This window comes from Phacochoerus africanus, chromosome 10 (genome assembly GCF_016906955.1).
Source record: "Phacochoerus africanus isolate WHEZ1 chromosome 10, ROS_Pafr_v1, whole genome shotgun sequence".
Taxonomy (NCBI): Eukaryota; Metazoa; Chordata; class Mammalia; order Artiodactyla; family Suidae; genus Phacochoerus; species Phacochoerus africanus.
Genome location: NC_062553.1, coordinates 80447143 through 80466930, shown reverse-complemented (window position 1 = coordinate 80466930; position 19788 = coordinate 80447143). Strand labels below are relative to the sequence as shown.

At 42.3% G+C, this 19788-nt stretch overlaps 1 protein-coding gene across 1 annotated transcript in view; it reads right to left on the bottom strand.

The window, feature by feature from the left end:
• Positions 1-19788, bottom strand: part of NR3C2 (nuclear receptor subfamily 3 group C member 2) — a 367598-nt gene that overhangs the window by 161871 nt on the left and 185939 nt on the right. Inside the window, 1 exon segment of the mRNA XM_047799634.1 lies at positions 14574-14713. Within this exon segment, the coding sequence (XP_047655590.1) occupies positions 14574-14713 (140 nt within the window).

Below are 19788 nucleotides of genomic sequence, written 5' to 3'. Positions count from 1 at the left end.
AAGAGCACAATTAGTCGTGGTAAAATATGGTAAAGACAAAGCAGGCAGTCTGCCCTGTCTTCTTTCATAAACGAAGAAACACACTTTTATGTTAAACTTCTAATATTCTCCCCTTGCTATAGGAAAGACAATTTGCTTGATATTTCAAATAATTTAAAAACCATTTTCATTTCCTGCTTTTACAAAGGATGTGCTAATAGCTTAACAGAGGTTAATTTCTCCGACTAAAATAATTTCTTTTCTTTTGTTCCCACCCCCAACCTGTGGGTCAGGACTATAAATTACAACTTAGCCTACTAAAGGAAAATAGCCATCAGCCCTTGAAAACTCCAATTTTCTACCTAGAAAACTGAGCTCAACAGTGAGAATCTTTGTCAAAAGGGAAATCTTTCCTGGTTCCAATCGATTTTTGCACAATTTGCACTGCTTCAATGGAAAAAGACAAAGCTCATTCTCAATGATGACTTTTGCATTACAGATAATTTTCAAGATACAACAGAGGATTAAAAAAAAGTGTGCATCGCTTAGAATTTTAAAGAAAGGGTGGTATCTGGATTGTCATGCCTTTCTGTTAATAGGAATGGACTGAATCACACACTCAGCCTGGGACATAGTAAGAAACCAACAGGTGCTGGCTAAATTGAAGGAACGTGTCCGGCTTCTGCCTAGTTCCATACCACGGACACACATACAGCATTTCCCTTTGCATTTTCAGTGACCACTTTATCCAGCATTGGCTCTGGTCCTTTTGATTCCTGGCTTTTTCACTGTCTTCTCGCACCGGCTCCTGGCTTGATTCTCCAAGTTCTGGACCTAGGTCTTCATATTTCAGTGATTTGACCTTAGTTGTAATAAAGCTCTCTTCTATGAAATGCTAGTTAAGTCAGGGATAGGTTAGCGATTCAATATTTGGGAGAGACACATATTTTGAATTTTAAACATTACCAACGATAGCAACTCAAGTTCTTTAAATAAATCTATATCTCAGTCACGTGGATCAGAACACATTCAATTTGAAATAATGAAAGGGAAGAGCATATGAAAGACCTTTTAATCTGTTGTCATTTAACGATGACATTCCTATAACAGTTTCTCCACTATTAAAAACAGTGGTTTTTATTTAAGATTTCTCATTAATGGCTATTTATACTCTTCTTCCCTACTCTTTTTCTGAAGGCAACTGCAGTTCATACTGGATCGGAAAAAAACAAAACAATTAGTACTCATGTAACACTAGCAATATCAAATTGCTGAGCCTGATTCAACTGGGAAAAAGCTATGGCACAGGCCAGACGAAAAACAATCAACCTAGACTAATTCTGCACTGGTTTTCCAATTAAGTCCTTCAACATGAGTGGGATATGTTTTAGAAATCCTAGTACAGGAGTTCCCACTGTGGCTCAGTGGAAATAGAACCCGACTGGCATCCATAAGGATGAGGGTTTGATCCCTGGCCTCACTCAGTAGGTTAAGAATCTGGCCTTCCCATGAGCTGTGGTGTAGGTCACAGACTTGGCTTGGATCTAGCATTGCTGTGGCTATGGCATAGGCCGGCAGTTGCAGCTCTGATTTGATCCCTAGCCCAGGAACTTCCATATGCCAAGGGTACAACCCTAAAAGAAAAAAAAAAAAAAACATGGCACATTTACTTATTTATTTATATTAGAGTGCAGTTGATTTACAGTGTTGTGTCAATTTCTGCTGTACAGCACAGTGACCCAGTCATACATATATGTACATTCTTTTTCTCATACTATCTTCCATCATGTTCTATCCCAGGGGACTGGATATAGATTCCTGTGCTGTATAATAGGACCTCACTGCTTATCTATTCTATAGTTCATTAAAAAAAATTAAAGAGTAGTTGTGATCTTCTAAATTGTTTAACATACAGAAAGAGTGTGAAAAATGTCTCTGTTCTTTGTCTGATTCTGTACTCAGGAAGATTAAATTTAAATCAGATCTTAAATACAAAGGTTTCCCCACTGTGGCCCTTGGATACGATCCTTATGAACAACACAGACCCACCCAAACCAACGACAAGCAGGTCAAACCTCTGAGCTTTACTTAAAGTGAAACATGCTGTCCTTTGATTTTTACTCTTTCTTTCCTTCAAAGCAAATATTTAACATGTACAGAAAGCAGCTGGAATTTAAATATTCCACTTTGTATTGAGAACCAAGGCATATTGATTCAACTACTTGCTAAGGAGGGGAAAATTCATTTTTAAATGTAATGTTTGTAAAGCAACCCTTTATTGTTTTGAAAGCAGTTTAAATTTATGTGTTATGTGTACTGATTATCCTCCTAATTCTGAGAAATGGGTAGGGCAGATACTTTTAAGATTTATTTTCTTTTGTGTACACAAGAGGAGACAGAAGTTCAATTATTTGCTCAAAGTCTCAGAGTGGGCAGGGTCATTCTGGACTCAAGTCCAGGCTGTCTGCCCCCAAGGGCATTTTTCTCTCTATACCCACAAACTATACCTTAAAAATGACCTTGGAACCTGTGTGGGTGATGTTTTACTATATAGCCTCTTACTGGTGAACTCTCGCAGTGAGTGTTTAAATTGTTGGATATGATCTTTCACTAAAAAATTAGATGGTCAGTATGGCTTTGAAGAGGTTGGCATGAATCCCCAAACTCAAGCCCTAGTTCTTCCCATTGAGAAAGAAAATAGAGAAGAGTTTAGGTGGGAGAAGGAAGTATCTGTGTGTTTTTCCCCCAGATTCTATAGCTTTGATTCCTTCAAACCAAATATAATTTCACGAGCCTGTATGACATCTCCAGTGCTACACAGAAGTATGAATTTCTAATAAGCATCCTAAAAACCTCATCCCACCTACTCCCCAACTAATTTGCTACAAGTGGACTTTTCAAATCTTGTTGCCAGTTACGATGCGCTTCTAGATTTCGAGGCTTTAATCTTTTATTTCATTTGCTTTGTGTTTTTACCATTAGAAAAGTAAAGAGAAGCTTTTAGTAAAGCTGCATTCAGTTGTCAAAGGCCAGTGATTTAATGGAGGCTTTCGTCTCATACCTGTAAGGGGCAAATGCATTTCACTTCTTACTCTTCCTTAGGGACTGTCTTTTGCTAAGTGAGGTAGGAGAGTTCAGTGTTAATTAGCGTCTCAGCACATATAGGAAGGTGATGCTTTTGTAACATGTAATGTTAGAGTCAACAAATTCCAAACACTAGCACTGATGAAAAGGCTTCAAACAGGGCTGCGGAGGGCAAATGGAAACAAGCTACGTGCTATGTATGAGGGGGTGATTTCCATCCCTCAGCGTCAACCTGCTCTTCTCCAGACGTGGATTTGGTCTAGGATATCAGAGGGAAGAGGCATGTGAGCATGAGAGAGACAGAGAATGTGAGCAGGTCCGCAGACGCTTTTATGGTAGTTTCAAGTGTTTCTGAAGTCTTCTTGCTGACACTCAAGTTCTGCCCTCCTCCTTAGAACAGCAAGCTCCGGTTGACTTGGGGTGGGGGCAGAGTTCTGAGAGGGTGTGTCTGTGTGACAGGTATTTGCTTATCTTTAAAGAAATCATTAGCAGCCTCTCTTTTGGATCTAAGAGTTTAGGATGGACAGTGAACAAAGCTACCCAGGAATAAGGGTCAAAGAAAAAAAAAAAAATACAGCGAAAATCATGGAGACTTGAAACACTGGCATCTTTTTTTTTCCTTTCTTTTTTTCTTTTTTTTTTTTTTTTCCCCCTACAGAATTGTTTTTCCTTCTCAGGCATCAACAGCTTCATGCTGTGGCTTCCTATAGTGTCCGAAGCTGCTAAAACCATCATTTAGTACCTCAAATACAACCAGTGACAAGGGTACACGTCTCCCAACTGTCACCGCACCCTGTAGGCCTGTTTCTTTCATTGGTGCTGTTGGCTCAACACCTTTGCCAGGCTCTCAATTTCTTGTTTCCTTTTTTTTTGGCAAAGTTCTTGGGGCCAGGGATCTAACCTGAGACAATGCTGGGTCCTTAACTGCTAGGCCACTAGGGAACTCCCGGCTATTGATTTCATTGCATAACTTCCCATGTGAGGCACTGAACAGCCAAAGTGGCCACTGACAATGGTTGCCTAAAACTAAGCTGATCTGCCCAACTGCCTTTTATGGTTTCGTTATTCAAAAAATGCGAGAAAATATCTCCAGGTAAAAAGTGAATTTTTTGGAATTCTGTCTGCTTTTCTGTAGAGATTGCTTCAACCCTTTTGGTGACCGGATCTCAACCTTTCCTTTTTTTTTTTTTTTTAATTTCTTTTTACCATTGCACCTGCAGCATATGGACGTTCCCAGGCTAGGGGTCAAATCGGAGGTGTAGCTGCAGACCTACACCACAGCCACAGCAACAACGGATCCAAACCATATCTGTGACCCACACCACAGCTTGCAGCAATGCAGGATCCTTAATTCCCTGAGCCAGGCCTGGGACTGAACCCAAATCCTTACAGAGGCAACGTGAGGTTCTTAACTTGCTGAGCCACAACGGGAACCCCCTTCACATCTTCTAAGACTCTATTTTGGCACTGATTGCAGTCAATTTAGCCATTTTCATTTTCAGTGTCAAATCACTCTCAAGAGGATGGAATCACATAAGCGGTACGATCCTAATTACATCATAAGTGTAGGTTCCCTGAGAGGAGTCCTGTGTCTCCTTGCTCTAGGGTCAGTTTCTAAGCTGCCAGGCCTTCAGTAGACAGCAGGGCTGAGGGTTAGGGGCTCACAGCTTTGGAGGAGGAAGGCCCTTCTGGCCATGGTTCTCTGGGCCCGAAAGGCTACATCTAATTTTTATCACACACGGGAAATGAAACATGGGGAGATAAAAATTTTAAATAAAGTTTTAGATTAATTTCAGGATGTTAAAGAGGTACTTCAGGACGGTAATGGCAATTTTTTAAAAAATAGGGAGTTCGTTCCTTAAGAAAAAAATAGAGACTACCCCATTTCTTTTCCATTAGGGCAACAGAAATTCAAATTAGTCTTTCGACTTGGAATGGCTAGGAGTTAATTATTTAGAGTATGGCAGGATAACTGTTAAATTATAATGTGCTCTTCCTAAGGGATGTTGCCCTACATTTTTGAGGGGTAAAAATAGTTGGTATCTGATATAAGCCTGGGAGAGGCCCTACAGCTTATATGCTAAGTACACAGGGTCAAAATGCCTGGGCTTCCTGGGTTCAAATCCCAGTTCTGCCACTTCCTTCAATCTGGGTGACCTTGGACTAACCTACCTCCTCCAGGTCTCAGATGATGGATTATTAACATGAGGATAGATAATAACCGTACTTAATTCACAGGATTATTATGAGGATTAAAATGATAATATACAATGAAGTTGTTAGCATAGTGAACACAAAATAAGCGGAGTTCCCGTCGTGGCGCAGTGGTTAACGAATCCAACTAGGAACCATGAGGTTGCGGGTTCGGTCCCTGCCCTTGCTCAGTGGGTTAATGATCCAGCGTTGCCGTGAGCTGTGGTGTCGGTTGCAGACTCGGCTCGGATCCCGCATTGCTGTGGCTCTGGTGTAGGCCGGTGGCTACAGCTCCGATTAGACCCCTAGCCTGGGAACCTCCATATGCCACGGGAGCGGCCCAAGAAATAGCAAAAAGACACACAAAAAAAAAGATGCATATGTTTATTATTATTGCTATTAATCTTAAGAGTGGAAGGATCATACCATTCAGCCTTGTTAAAAAACAGGCAATGTTTTCCTTGTCACCGCAAATGCCTAGAGGGTTCAGATTTAAAGATATTACCTTGCAAAACTCACTGAACTTTCAGATTTAAGAAGGCTGCTATGAGGGAAAAAATCAGATAAAACACGGGGTACCTGGCACAGTGTTTGCCTGGCATCAAGTAACTGTTCCATAAATAATAGCTATTAGTATAGGAGCACGTGGTTGGCAGAATAAAGCACATTTCTAGTATTGCTTGTTAAGATAAACCAAACGACATGGAAACAACCTAAATGTCCACTGAGAGATGAACAGATTAAGAAGATGTGGTATATATATAAAATAGAATATTACTCAGCTGCAAAAAATGAAATAATGCCATTTGCAGTAACACGGATGTAACTTGGGATTCTCATATTAAGAGAAGCCAGAAAGGAAAAGACAAATACCGTATGATATCACTTATATGTAGAATCTAAAATATGGCACAAATTAACCTATCTACAAAACAGAAGCAGACTCAGAGACATAAGAACAGATTTGTAGTTGCCAAGCTTTGGGGCGGGGGTGGGGAGTGGGATGGACAGGGAATCTTGGATTAGTAGATGCAAACTACTCCACTTAGGATGGATAAGCAATGAGGCCCTTCTGTACAGCCCATGGAACTATCTCTAATCTCCTTGGATAGACCATGATGGAAAATAGTATTTTAAAAAAGAATGTGTATGTATCTATGACTGACTCACTTTGCTGTGCAGCAGAAATTGGCACAACACTGTAAACAACTATATTTTAATTTTTAAAAAAGATGACCAAACTACTCCATTAATATAAATGGGAGAGTTACTTTTTAAACATTGAGTTACAATTCACATGGAAAAAAACACAGGCACACTGCAACCAAGCAGCTCATTAAAACATACTCCTAAAGAGGCAACCCCCTCACCTAGTTTTTTAGAATCATCGTTCAGTCACGTGACTCACCACTGTCTGTGGTTTGGAGACTAGCAAGTCAAGGAAGTGGCCAGTCTCTGCAAAGGCCAAAGGGCATATTTTCTCTATATTATCCCCATTGCTGTCGCTATTGTTCCTATTTGTTTTCATCTTCCCTTGGTCCTATTTTTCATTTCAGTTATTAGAAACTTCATCTTACTTCATGTGAAGCTGCAAGTGTCTTTCGATTCTCTTCTGGAATAAGATAAGTTGCAGACATGGGAATGCTTGAGAATTGCTTATTGTGCTTCTAATGGACACTTCAAATTTGCTATGCAAGGTGCACTTTCATGGGAAATTTGAAGCAACAAAAAGCTCTCTTTTGCTACTACTAATTTACTTTTGGCCTACATGTCCCTATGTCAAATTATTTTCTAATAAGTCACTTCAACATATTTTTGACTTCAGAGAAACAGTGACAGAAACAGGGGGCAAACCCCATACATACACTTAAATAGCAACACATGTTGCTTGAGCGTCCTCTCCCTGGGTGGCGTTCCCTCTGTCAGGGTTAGCAAGTCAAAGCCCCTCACTTGCTTGTGGGTTCTAGACCAGATGAGATTCAATAAGAATTAAGCTTAATGATAAATCAAGAACAAAAAATGGGATTGAAAAGTCAGATGTAATAATGCTGGAGTTCAGCTAAGCTTTTAAGAACCAGACACCAAGTAACTAAGGATTTTCCATGTACAGCTTGGAGGAAAGAGAGAGAAAAATATTCACTCACCTGTCTCTCTCTCACACACAAACACACACCACACAATATCCTAGATTAAGGTTCTAACATTTGCTTATTTCTTGTCTCTCTAAATACCATTCCCTGGGCAAATGCATCTACTTTCATGGATGATGATTCTAAAACCTTTTTCTTTTTTTGCTTTTTAGGGCCACACCTGAAGCATATGGAAATTCCCAGGCTAGGGGTTGAATTGGAGCTACAGCTTCCAGCCTACACTACAGCCACAGCAATGCAGGATCTGAGCTGCGTCTGTGACCTACACCACAGCTCATGACAACGCCAGATCCTTAACCCACTGAGCGAGGCCAGGGATTGAACCCATGGCCTCACGGATACTAGTCTGGTTCATTACCACTGTTTGCCACAATGGGAACTCCTAAACCTTTATTTTTCAATCTTACCCTATTCCCTAAGCTTCAAATTCACTCATCCAAACTTCCTTTTAGTCACATCTGAATGTCCTTGAGACATTTCAACCTCATTGTCCTAAACAGAATCTCATTTCAATCCCCTTCATCCTGGCAGTGCTTTTTTTCAATAGCAACCTACGAACTTTTCATATACTCCACCAATAACTCATTGACTATGTTTAATCTATCCACCACTCCTCACTAGAATGTGAGCACCACATGGCAAGGATCTTTATTTTGTTCACTTGCTCTTCATCCAAGAAGTCCCTAGGTATGCATAGAATGGTACCTGGCATTTAGCAGATTCTGAATGCACATCTGTTGAGTGAATGACCTCTGCCCCCCACGCCAGTGTTCCCAATCTCAGCAAAGGGCACCAGCAGCCCAGCCTGAGGAGTCAGCCTTCATCTCTGCTTCTTCACCTCCAATACAGAACCACCAACGTGACTTCCTAGGCAGTCCTGGTGGCTGTCCTCTCCCCTGTCTCACTAATGCTGCTGGTCTAATTGTCTCTCTGGTCATCTCGCACCAAAACAATTTCAAAGAGCCAGGGGAACTGTCCCCCTTTAAATGAGTATGCCTCCCTGAAGCCAGATACTAAATGCAAACCTGAGCTCACCATACTGCTGGATGAAAACATCCAGCGGTTCTGTTTGGCCCGAGGATTAAGTTCAGTCCCATTTCTAGAGTCCAGGACCTGGACCCGCTATGCCTCCCCTTCTGTCTCCTCACATCTCACATGGTCCCAGTGGTAACACGAGGTTGCTTCTGGTCCCCTGTGCAGACAGCCTGTCCTTACTCTCCATTTAGCACTGCCAATTCTAATCTTTTGAGATTCAGCCTGGGGAGGTCAATGCTTTAAGGAGCTTCCCTGACCTTCCAGGTTGGCCTAAATGTCATGGCTCTGTATGTTCCCATAGCAACCAACTGGATGAATATAAAACATCTGGGCAAACATTTGCAATTAACACTAAAGCCCTGTGCCTATGTACAGAGGGAAGGAGTGTTTGTGAAAATCACAGATATGATTTACCAGGAAGGTATTTATTTAAGCTTATATATATATATAGTAAGTAGTTAGAAAGAATCAGGTTACCTGGTTCCTAATTTCTTTTTCTTTTTTTGCCATTTTCTTGGGCCACTCCTGCGGCATATGGAGGTTCCCAGGCTAGGGGTCTAATCGGAGCTGTAGCCGCCAGCCCACGCCAGAGCCATAGCAACGTGGGATCCAAGCCGCATCTGCGACCTACCTACACCACAGCTCACGGCAACGCCGGATCCTTAACCCACTGAGCAAAGCCAGGCATCGAACCCGCAACCTCATGGTTCCTAGTCGGATTCATTAACCACTGAGCCACGACGGAAACTCCCCTCGGGTTCCTAATTTCTGGTGAAAGGGAGGGGAAAAAAAATTACCTTAATCTTTAAAATGTTTCATGAGAAAACTGTCAGCTACAACAGTTCCTGGTTTCCTGCCTCTGACTCAGCAGTTTTGTAGTGACCATGGCCTCTGATGCCCATTAGCTTTCCGCACATGGTGCATGGGGAACACGGAAGGCTATATCATATCATGAACTGAGGTCACCTAGTAAGTCCATGGTCCTTCCTTGGTTTACCATTTCCTTAGCTTTAGATTGCCAATTAGGAGAGGACTGCACTATTTCAGGTGTTAGGTGATACGATCCCAATTTCACCTATGTCCACTCGATTGCCGTCCTCATCCTACCGGAATTGCACTGCCCATCGCCCCCCAGACTTCATGCTTGCTCATACTCGTGCTTGCTGGTCCCTCTTGCCCAAGAGCATACACAGCACTGATGGGATAACTCAGGTCCACGACATGGTGAGACACACCTTCCTCTGGATCTGTTTTTCCTCTGGATCTGCACTCATTCATTCAGAAAAGTGAAGAAAATAAATTATTAATCCACCTTTACATGGCCTTAAAAACATCCCCCCCAAAAGAATAATCAACCTATGAATTTAAAGATTCTCTCTGATATGCTATTAAGTACATGTGAAAGGAATGATGGGTGTGTCCCCAGGTACCTTTGAGGACTCGTGAGATCAATCTATAATTGGAGCTTTTAAAGCAATTTCATTCCAAGAAATGGATTTATCAATCTCTGACTTGACAGGAAAGGTCTGAGTGTGGAAACAGACATCATTTCATTTGGATGACTGTACAATGATATGGATTCTTTAACCTAACAGGTCTGCTTGCAAAAATATAAATCCAGTTGGCTTTACTTAATAATGAACTTTCCTCTTCTTTTACAGCCTGGTAACTCTTCAGTGATTTGTGGTAGCTGTGTCTTCCAGACACTGCCTGTACACTGAATATCCTGAAAGAAAATGAGATTATAAAACAGCACACTGAATGCAGTCAGCTCCATCCACCGAGAGATCACAGAGTAAAATGTACACGAGATAGTGCTAATGGCAATTTGCAGTTGGAAAGAGACTGAGGTAGTAAAAACAGACCAGAGTTAGCAGCTGCAGATGAGAAGTCCAAAGGTTTGCATAAATTCTAGGGCCAGTTTCATTGCCAATCTGGGGAAAAGTTATTTAACCTGGAATGCTCTGTTGCCATCCATATAGGTACTTTCATGTGTATATTCAAACATTTGTTTAGTGGCTCTAAATATCTCTGGTGTTGCTAGGTTCTATTCCCACATCCTTTGAGAACTTTGAGAATTGCCAGTGAAGGATCTTACAACATCAGAGGGCAGCTTTATGGGCAAAATAATGTACTATAAGAAAAATGAAGATCTAATGAAGAAAAAGTGAAGACGTAATGGCACAATGGCACTCAATCTTTTACACAATCTCTGTGTACACACATGGCCAGAAAACTTCAGCATCTGTTCCTAGAGAAGAGTCGAGATCTCGCTTTATGACTTATCAAATCTGCAAAAACACTGTTTTCATGTGATTTATTTCATAGCAAAAGGCACATCAATACTATCTTTCCCATTTACATATAAAGAAACTGAGGCCAAGGTGAATGAAAAAGCATGCCTTAATCCCATACCCAGTGAGAGGCAGAGTCAGAAATTAAAACCATGTCTCTTCACCCTAAAGCCAGTCCAGTTTCTATCACAAGTTGGAAATCTACTTAAAATACGTGCGCGCGCGTGTGTGTGTGTGTGTGTACATGCACGTGAATGTGCCCATGCACACTTATGCGTATTCTTTTTCTTAAGACAGAAAGGTCCTGTCAAATCTTCAAGACAAATAAGCAATGTAAAGGTTTTTTGTTGTTGTTGTTGTTGTTTTTTGCTTTTTAGGGCCATACTCTTGGCATATGGAGGTTCCCAGGCTAGGGGTTGAATCGGAGCTGCAGCTGCCAGCCTACACCACAGCCACAGCTGTGCCAGATCCTTAGCCCACTGAGCAAGGCCAGAGATCAAACCCGCATCCTCATGGATCCTAGTTGGGTTCATTAGCACTGAGCCATGATGGGAACTCCAGCAACGCAAATTTAAAAATAAATCAGTAAGTTTCCATTGTGAGGTATAGTAATATGGCTCTAAGCAGACATTAATGGCACAAAAGTTACTCTGGATGAGACCTCTAGGTGTTTTTATATTAAATGTTAAGAAGAAAACGTAGGCACATCTGTTATGTCCCATTAGAAAGCAGAGAACATAATTCACACTCAACATCAATGACGTGCAGGATCCCCATGGAGTCACCGCTACCCCTGCAACCAAGCTTTGCAGCGGGGTGCTCTAGGGCAAAAAGCTCCAGGCCAACAAGCTCAAAGCCCGGATCTTGTGTTTTCCTATCTCTTCTCTAGTGGTCCTTTCCAGTTCCACCCCTGTGTCACTCATTCCCTTTGACTTGAACGGACTCCCCTCCTCTCTGCTCCCTCTACCCACTCAGGAGCCTCTGTTTTTGTAATGTGAGAAGGATCTTAAGGTTAAAACCAGAAAACACCCTTAGTAAATATTCAAATATCAAAACACACACACACGTTTGTCTAAGTGTGTATACGTACACACTCAGTGACACACACACGTAGATACACACTGAGGGCATCCCACGGAGCCTTCTTGATGCTCACACCACTGTCTTCATTGCCACCGGACAGACATAAACAGAAGGACACAAGGAGGAAGATTTTCATGAACTTGAGGATTGTGGAAAATGGAAAGAAGAGATGATGAGATGTAGAGTTATAAGGCCTTAGGTCTAACTTTGGAGTCATAAGACTTTAAAATGGGTCTAGGTTTGGCCATGTGACTCTGAATAGATTAGCTGACTGGGTCTGATCCCCAATGTCTTCATCTGGAAAAGAATAAAAATAACATCCACAGACCATAATTTTGTGAAATTAGTGACTCCAATTACATAAAATATTTTAAAAATTATTTCTTATTAAATTAAAAATTCGGATACAAAGACAGTCCTATTTCTCACATCTTCCCTCTCTCATCTCACACACCATAAAGCAATAAGCAAATAGAAAGTGCAAAACAAAAACAAATATGTCACTACTCCCATAAAGTCGATATTTAAAATTTATAGCCTTGTTTCACACAGATGAGCACTAAAATTCTAATTCCCAAATAAGCAGGGAGTAAGCTAAAAGTCTGAAAAGGTGTTTGATTAAAATTCTAATACCCAAATAAGCAGAGAATAAGCTAAAAGTCTCAAAAGGCGTTTGTCAAAGTTCATTATGCATTATTGATCAGCTCTCCAATGAAAGAAAATGTGTTTCCCCATTTATATGTAGTTACAGCAACAAATCTCTCCTCACCTACTTCCAAAGAAACTACTTAAAACAACAAAAACTAAGCAAAAACATCTAGAAAGTCTTTTTGCTTCAGAAACAGAGAAGGTTCTATAAAAAGCCAGAATGTGGGTTCTGATGTGAAGGCTGACCCATAGGTAGGGCAAGAGAGAGGCACTCATTCCAAACGCCCTTCTCCTCACGGCTTTATTTTTACTTACTGCCTTTGTTCACGACTTAGTGAGCCTGGGAAGGAAGTCCTTATATTGGAAGGTATAAAGTGGCATCAGAAAGATGCCAGAGGTAAATCATAAATCTTACCTATTTTTCTTCTACTGAGCCAATCATATCATTAAGGAGGCAGGGAAAATACCCTTAAAAAATTTAAATTGATTTCAATATTCTACAAACTTCCTTTCCCCATTTCCTGGAAATCAGCCTTCTGGGTACAGAACCCCCCGCCTCTTTTATACTCGGGGGAGATGCCTATCCCCACTGTTGGTCGAGGTGGTTCAGGTTGGCAGATTCCAGCCAGAGCTAGCTGACCAGTCGCTGTACTCCTCTGGCCACAGTGATGGGTGTGGACAGGGTCCCAGGAGTCAAGCTCAGTCTACAGAGTTTCAACTGGGGGCTTTTTAAACAACCCCTGGGAACAGAAAACCTCTTCTTAATGGAGGCCCAGTGGCTGTCTCATCACCACGAGAGAAAAATGCATGAGAACCAAAGCCAAGTCAAGCAATGGCAAGAATGAGATTGAGTTCAGATGATTCTGCTTAAGACTGTGACTTGCCCGAAGCCACACCCACACTCGGACTTCCCAGTTATGCGGACCAATGAATTTCCATTGGTGCTTAAGCCAGTCTGTGGGGAATTTTCTGTCACCTGTCACCAAGAGCCCATATCCCAAGACAGAAATACAGGAACTCCTACGACCCGTTCCATGCTGGGTTTAGGGACTATTAAATAATTAATAGTGTCAATAATATAAAAGCATGTACTCTCCATTAAATAAGGCAGAATCAATCCCAGAAGCACAGAAATAACTACTTAATGTTTTTCATCCCAGAACTAAGGACATTTCCTTGTGGTCATCAGCAAAGCAGAGATGAAACATTCAAGTCGTTTTATGCTTAAGCTTCTGAAGTACCAATTCATCTCTCAGAAAAATGTACGGAGAGTACACCTGCAGAAATCTTAATGCTGAACAACTTAGTGAGAATAAGTGTCAATTACACAATACTTCCGCTGATGGCAACACAGCCTACACTTTGACCAATCATAGTAGTCATCACTAATAAAACCATCTGGCCTAAATGCGATGTTAATTAATTGCTTGTAGGTGAGGCTGGAGGAAGGCAAAAACAAACTAAAAGACCACTTCTCCTTAGGAAGTACAATTATTTGGACAGAAGCAAAAGCTAGCCCAAGCAGACTTAAAGAATCTCAGTCCAATTTTTCATTTAACGCACTGGTTTGGAAACCTTCCATAGGAACAAAAGTAGGGCTCAAATGGGGACTTGGGAATCTCACGTAGCTGTTAAATGACATTACTCTCTAAGAAATACAAGTTAAATTACACACATGATCCTGATACGACTGTTTTAATTTGCCACAATCACATATGTGCATCCAAAAACATAGGCCAGGGCAGACATGCTGTATTCTGCATACGCCTAGTTAAACCCACTCTTCCAGATCGATGCACATTCACTTTACAGTAACAAAGAGTCATTTTTCTAAGTCTCGGGATCCAAACAAACCGAGACAAACGAACAACATACAGCCAGTCTTTTGGTTGATCTCCACTGACAATGTCAAATTTTGGCCATGAAATACTGCTCGGTTCAAAAATCTCTAAGTGGTTTTTAGACAAGGCATCATTATTATTTTTCATGGACAGATTACATCCAAAACCAAGTTTGAATTATTTCCCCATAAGGGTATCAGGTTAACTGTGCAGGTAAACTAGAGGGAAAAAAAATGTGTAAAAGGAACACCCACATGAACATTTACCTTCCACTGCTCTTTTGAAGAACACTTTGCAGCTGCCACAGGTTACCACCCCATAATGACATCCTGAAGCCTCATCTCCACACACCAAACATATTTTGGAAGGTCTTGAGGATCCAGTAGAAACACTTCGTAAAGTAGAGCTGGGGAAAGAAATCAAGATTTAAATAACTATGCTGTAAGGGCATATTTGACGTGCTATACAGCTTAAAACCCAAGATCTGTCAATAATTGTGGTTCCATAAAAGAATTCAATACGGTCCCATACCATGTGACTAAGTAAATGAAGGTGATGTGTCAGGAATTCTCCATAGCAAAGACTCTTCTTCATATTAAGAAAGTGTAAATAATCATGTCGACTTTTTTCTTTTTCTTTTCTTTTTTTTTTTTTGTCTTCTTTCTTTTTCTTTGGGCATATGGAGGTTCCAAGGCTAGGAGTCGAATCGGAGCTGTAGCCACCTGCTTACGCCAGAGCCACAGCAACGCGGGATCCGAGCCGTGTCTGCAACCTACACCACAGCTCACGGCAACGCCGGATCGTTAACCCACTGAGCAGGGGCAGGGACCAAACCCGCAACCTCATGGTTCCTAGTGGTTCGTTAACCACAGCGCCACGATGGGAACTCCTCTTTTTCTTATTTTTGAGAATGCTTACCGAAAAACAGTATTTGCATTTCTAGGTGAGCAGGGAGGAGAGAAACCTTGAGCTGAGTCATCATGGAAGTATTTTTGGCATCAAAGGGCTTTTATAATCCTTTTCAACTCTCTTCACCTGGACTCAGACTGAATATCTCAATTATGCCAGACAAAACACACACACCCCCACACACACACCCACCCACCCACACACACATACACACACACACACACCCCCCCCCCAAAACTCTCCCCTCTCCAAAACAATCCGCTAATTAAAATAAAAATAATTCTTGCCTCTCCTGCCAGCAATTTTACGCCTCCTAGCTCCTGCATTTGTTCCCATGTTACCTTACACAGGCAGGGTCAAATGACTTCATTTTGCGTACTAATTTGAAAGGGCATAGTCGGGACTAGAAACAAGCCATTCAGATAACTCTCTCAGGTATGTTCTGTGGTAAGAAAAGGAAGGGTTCAGCTTTTAGGGACACATTTAACCTTAGTAATAATCTGTATGAATATTTTTTAAGGAGATTCTTCTCATGATATAGTCTCTCTGACTGTGCTGGCTCATGTATAATCTGAGCAAACTTGCTATTGATTGACTGACTGATTGCTTTTTAGGACCGAACCCACAGCATATGGAAATTCCCAGGCTAGGGGTCGAATCAGAGCTGCAGCTACTGGCCTACACCACAGCCACAGCCACACCAGATCCTTAACCCACTGAGTGAGGCCAGGGATCGAACCCGCATTCTCATGGATACTAGTTGGGTTTGTTACTGCTGAGCCACGACGGGAACGCCATGAGCTACCTTGTTTTAAATTCTAATCAGGTCTTATAGTTCAGTGACACGTGTTCCAAGCAGGCAAAGAACTTTATTATTTTCTTCCATGCCTCATTCACATGCACGTATTGCATATCTACCCATAGGTCCTGTGCAATGCACTGAGGAAATAAATGTAGACAGCCCAGTCCCTATTCTCCAAGGTGGTGGAGACATGAACTATTACGGTACGTGCTTAGGTGCGAGGTAATATGGCAGCACAGGGCAGGCTCAGCCTTCCCTACTAGCAAGGGTGGGAACACACCCACCAGAAAGCTTCCCAAAAGTTGACAGCTGAGCTGAGCTTTGAAGCCCAATTAGATGACAGCCAGACCAAGAAAGGGGGCAGAGGAAGCAAAATGCACGATGGCTCTGAGAAATGCTAGCTGGATATGGTCAGGAAATGCTGGATAGGAGTTCCTCTGGTGGCTCAGTGGTTAACGAATCCAACTAGGAACCATGAGTTTGCGGGTTTGATCCCTGGCCTTGCTCAGTGGATTAAGGATCCGGTGTTGCCATGAGCTGTGGTGTAGGTCAAAGATGCAGCTTGGATCCCGAGTTGCTGTGGCTCTGCTGTAGGCCGATGGCTACAGCTCCGATTAGACCCCCTAGCCTGGGAACCTCCATAAGCCGAGGGAGCAGCCCTAGTAAAGGCAAAAAGACAAAAAAACAAAAAACAAAAAAACGCTGGATAGGTTTGTTGTATGTCAGTGCCATTTCTTTGCTGTCCTGGCTTTTTTCTCCATGTGAGACAGCAGGAACGTGGGAAAAAGACTCAAGGAAAACATACCAAAAGGCTAGACCGACTATCTCATGGAGACGATTTCTCTGTTTAGCAAATGAGCTAAAATGTGCTAAGATGGCCTTGATGATTTTTCTAAACGATTTTCTGTGTTTTAACTACACTCACCAAAAACAGATGAGGTATCAAACTTTTCAGCAGATCAGAGCACTGTGACATGACTGACTTTCGAGAAAATGACTTCTGAAATCAAGGACTGGAGCAATGTTCTCCAAAGTTGTTTCTCCTTCCGAGAAAAGTGCTCTTTATTATTTTTATTAGTGTCCTTTGACTTCTTTATGGCATTCAAAACATTCCATTTCAGCACCAGTAACTTCTTAAGCATATGAGCCAGAAAAACTCAATCCATACTCGGATTCTCTGTGCTTCACAAGGAAATACCATGACTTCATAAACAATTAGGATATAACTTAAAAATCATCAACACACTACTTCTTTTTCACAACTGCACACATATATGGGATTTGTATTTAACTTTTTTTTTTTTTTTCCGAGTCTTGCTCTTGGTCCCCAAACTTAAGAGTCTCTTAACTTTTGTCTTTGGGACTGCCGCCTTCTATTCAAACTCCCTTTCTAGGCTCAGTTGATGACAACTGCTCTGGGCCAAACTGTTTTGCTCCTTCAAATTCCTATGTTGAAGACCTAGCCCTTAGGCATCAGAGCAAGACCTTATTTGGGAATACGGTCACAGCAGATATGATTCGTTAAGTCAAGGTCATTCTAGAGAAGGGTGTGCTCCTATTCCAACAGGATTGGTGCCCTTATTAGAAAGAGGAAATGCAGACACAGACATACACACAGGGAGAGTGCAGTGTTAAGATGAAGAGAATGATGCTTTTTAAGTCAAGGAAGGCCAAAGATGGCCAAGAAACTACCAGAAGCTGGGAGAGAGGGATGGAACACCTTCTCCCTCAAGGACTTCCAAAGGAACTAACTCAGATGACACATTAATCTCAGAGAAGCCTACAATACATTTCTGCTGTTTTGGCCACCTGCTTGTGGTACTTTTTTACCCAGCCCTAGCAGACCAATACAGCAACTTGGACTCTGCTTTCTCTCCCTTTTCTTTCTCAATCTGTTAAATTCTATGTACTTTGTCCTTAGAAAACAGATTTGGATCACTTCCCACACCTCCTCTGGTACCACTCTGGTCTAAGCCATCATCACCTCCTCCCAGGATGTGCAAATGCCTGCAGGCTGATCTTCCTGTTCCGCCTTGCCCCCTGCCTTCCCCTGGAGCCAGAGTGAGCCTTATTCATTCCTTTGCTCATAACCATCCAAAGGCTTTCCCTCACACTCAGAGGAAAACCCAAAGTTAATCTATAACCACAGGCCCCCGATATGGTCCTTGAGACTTTACTAACCTCTCTTTAATGCCCCTGGCCTCCTTTCCAGACCGCAGACACACCAGGTGTGCTCCCACCCCAGGGCCTTTGCATGTGCTGTCCCCTATTCACTTAGATATATCTACGTTATCCACCCCCCCCCACCTCCCTTCAGTGCTTTACCCAAATGTCACTTTCTCAGTCAGGCCTTTCCTGACTCCTCTTGAAAACATCCTTTCTCCAAAAACCGCCCCCTGTCTGCTTCATTTTCCTCCCTAGCACATGCCACCACAGTGCATGCAAGAGTCTCTGGTACGCAGTAGGCTCCCAAGACAAATCAGTGATCTCAGGTGAGAGCAGTCACAATAGTCATCACTTTTTTTTTTTTTTTTTAGGGCCACACCTGTGGCAGGTGGAAGTTCCCAGGCTAGGGGATGAATCAGCTACAGCTTCCAGCCTATACCACAGCCACAGTAATGTGGGATCCGAGGCGCACCTGCAACCTACATCACAGCTCACAGGAATGCCAGATCCTTACCCCACTGAACAAGGCCAGGGATTGACCCTGAATCCTCAAGAGTTACTAGTCAAATTCATTTCCCTTGAGCCAGGACGGGTACTCCTAGTCATCAGTTTTGAACTTCTACAGCATTCCTGCCATAAAGGAATGTGCTTCCTCTTTTTTTTTCTTTTTCTTTTTATGCTGCATCTATGGCACATGGAAGTTCCCAGGCCAGGGGTTGAATTGGAGCTGCAGCTGCAGGCCTACACCACAGCCACAGCAATGCGGGATCCAAGCCGCATTTGCGAACTAAGCTGCAGCTTGTGGCAATGCCAGATCCTTAAACCACTGAGTGAGGTCAGGGATTGAACCCGCATCTTCATGGATACTGTGTCGGGTTGTTAAGCTGCTGAGCCACAACAGGGTCCCTGGAATGTGCTTCTTTTCGAACTGTCTTGAGTGTGAAAAGTATATAGTGGGACTGATGCAAGATAAATTGAAAAGAAAGTGTAGCCTCAACAAGATGCATTGTGAAATCTCAATTAAACCATTAATATGGCTCAATGACAAAATTAAAGCAAACAGACTATTTTCCCTTCTTATTCACTAATATCTTTCAGTAACAAAGGAGCACAGTTGACTTTCCCTGCCCTAGGCAGCCCTCTGCTTCTTTGGTTCTGAAAAGGTGTATGGAGCTCATTCTCTATGTTGCAGGCTCTTTCTCATTGTCTCGATCACCCAGGTGGATTTTCTTCAGCCTTTGGTCATTTTTTCCCTCATTTGTCCACTCTGTCCTTGAATGTTCTTGACCACGATCCCAGCGCAAACAGCTCTGTGGTGAATGACTCCCTGGCCCTCTGCATCCAGCTCCAAGCTCTCCCAGATGTTCCCATTTCACGTGTTCACTTCCTTTACATGACATCCCTGCCTCTATGTTCCATTGGCTTCAGAAGGGTACTGCCACCTGCCAGGCACCCAGTGGGTTCAAATTTTCACTATCAAATCTAATCAGTTACCAAGTCCTGCTCATCCAGCCTCTCCCATCACTTCTCTTCACCCTGTTGGGGTCAGACCCCATCACTTCTTCAGGGATCTCTCCCAACCCCAGGACCCTTCCCTCTAATTC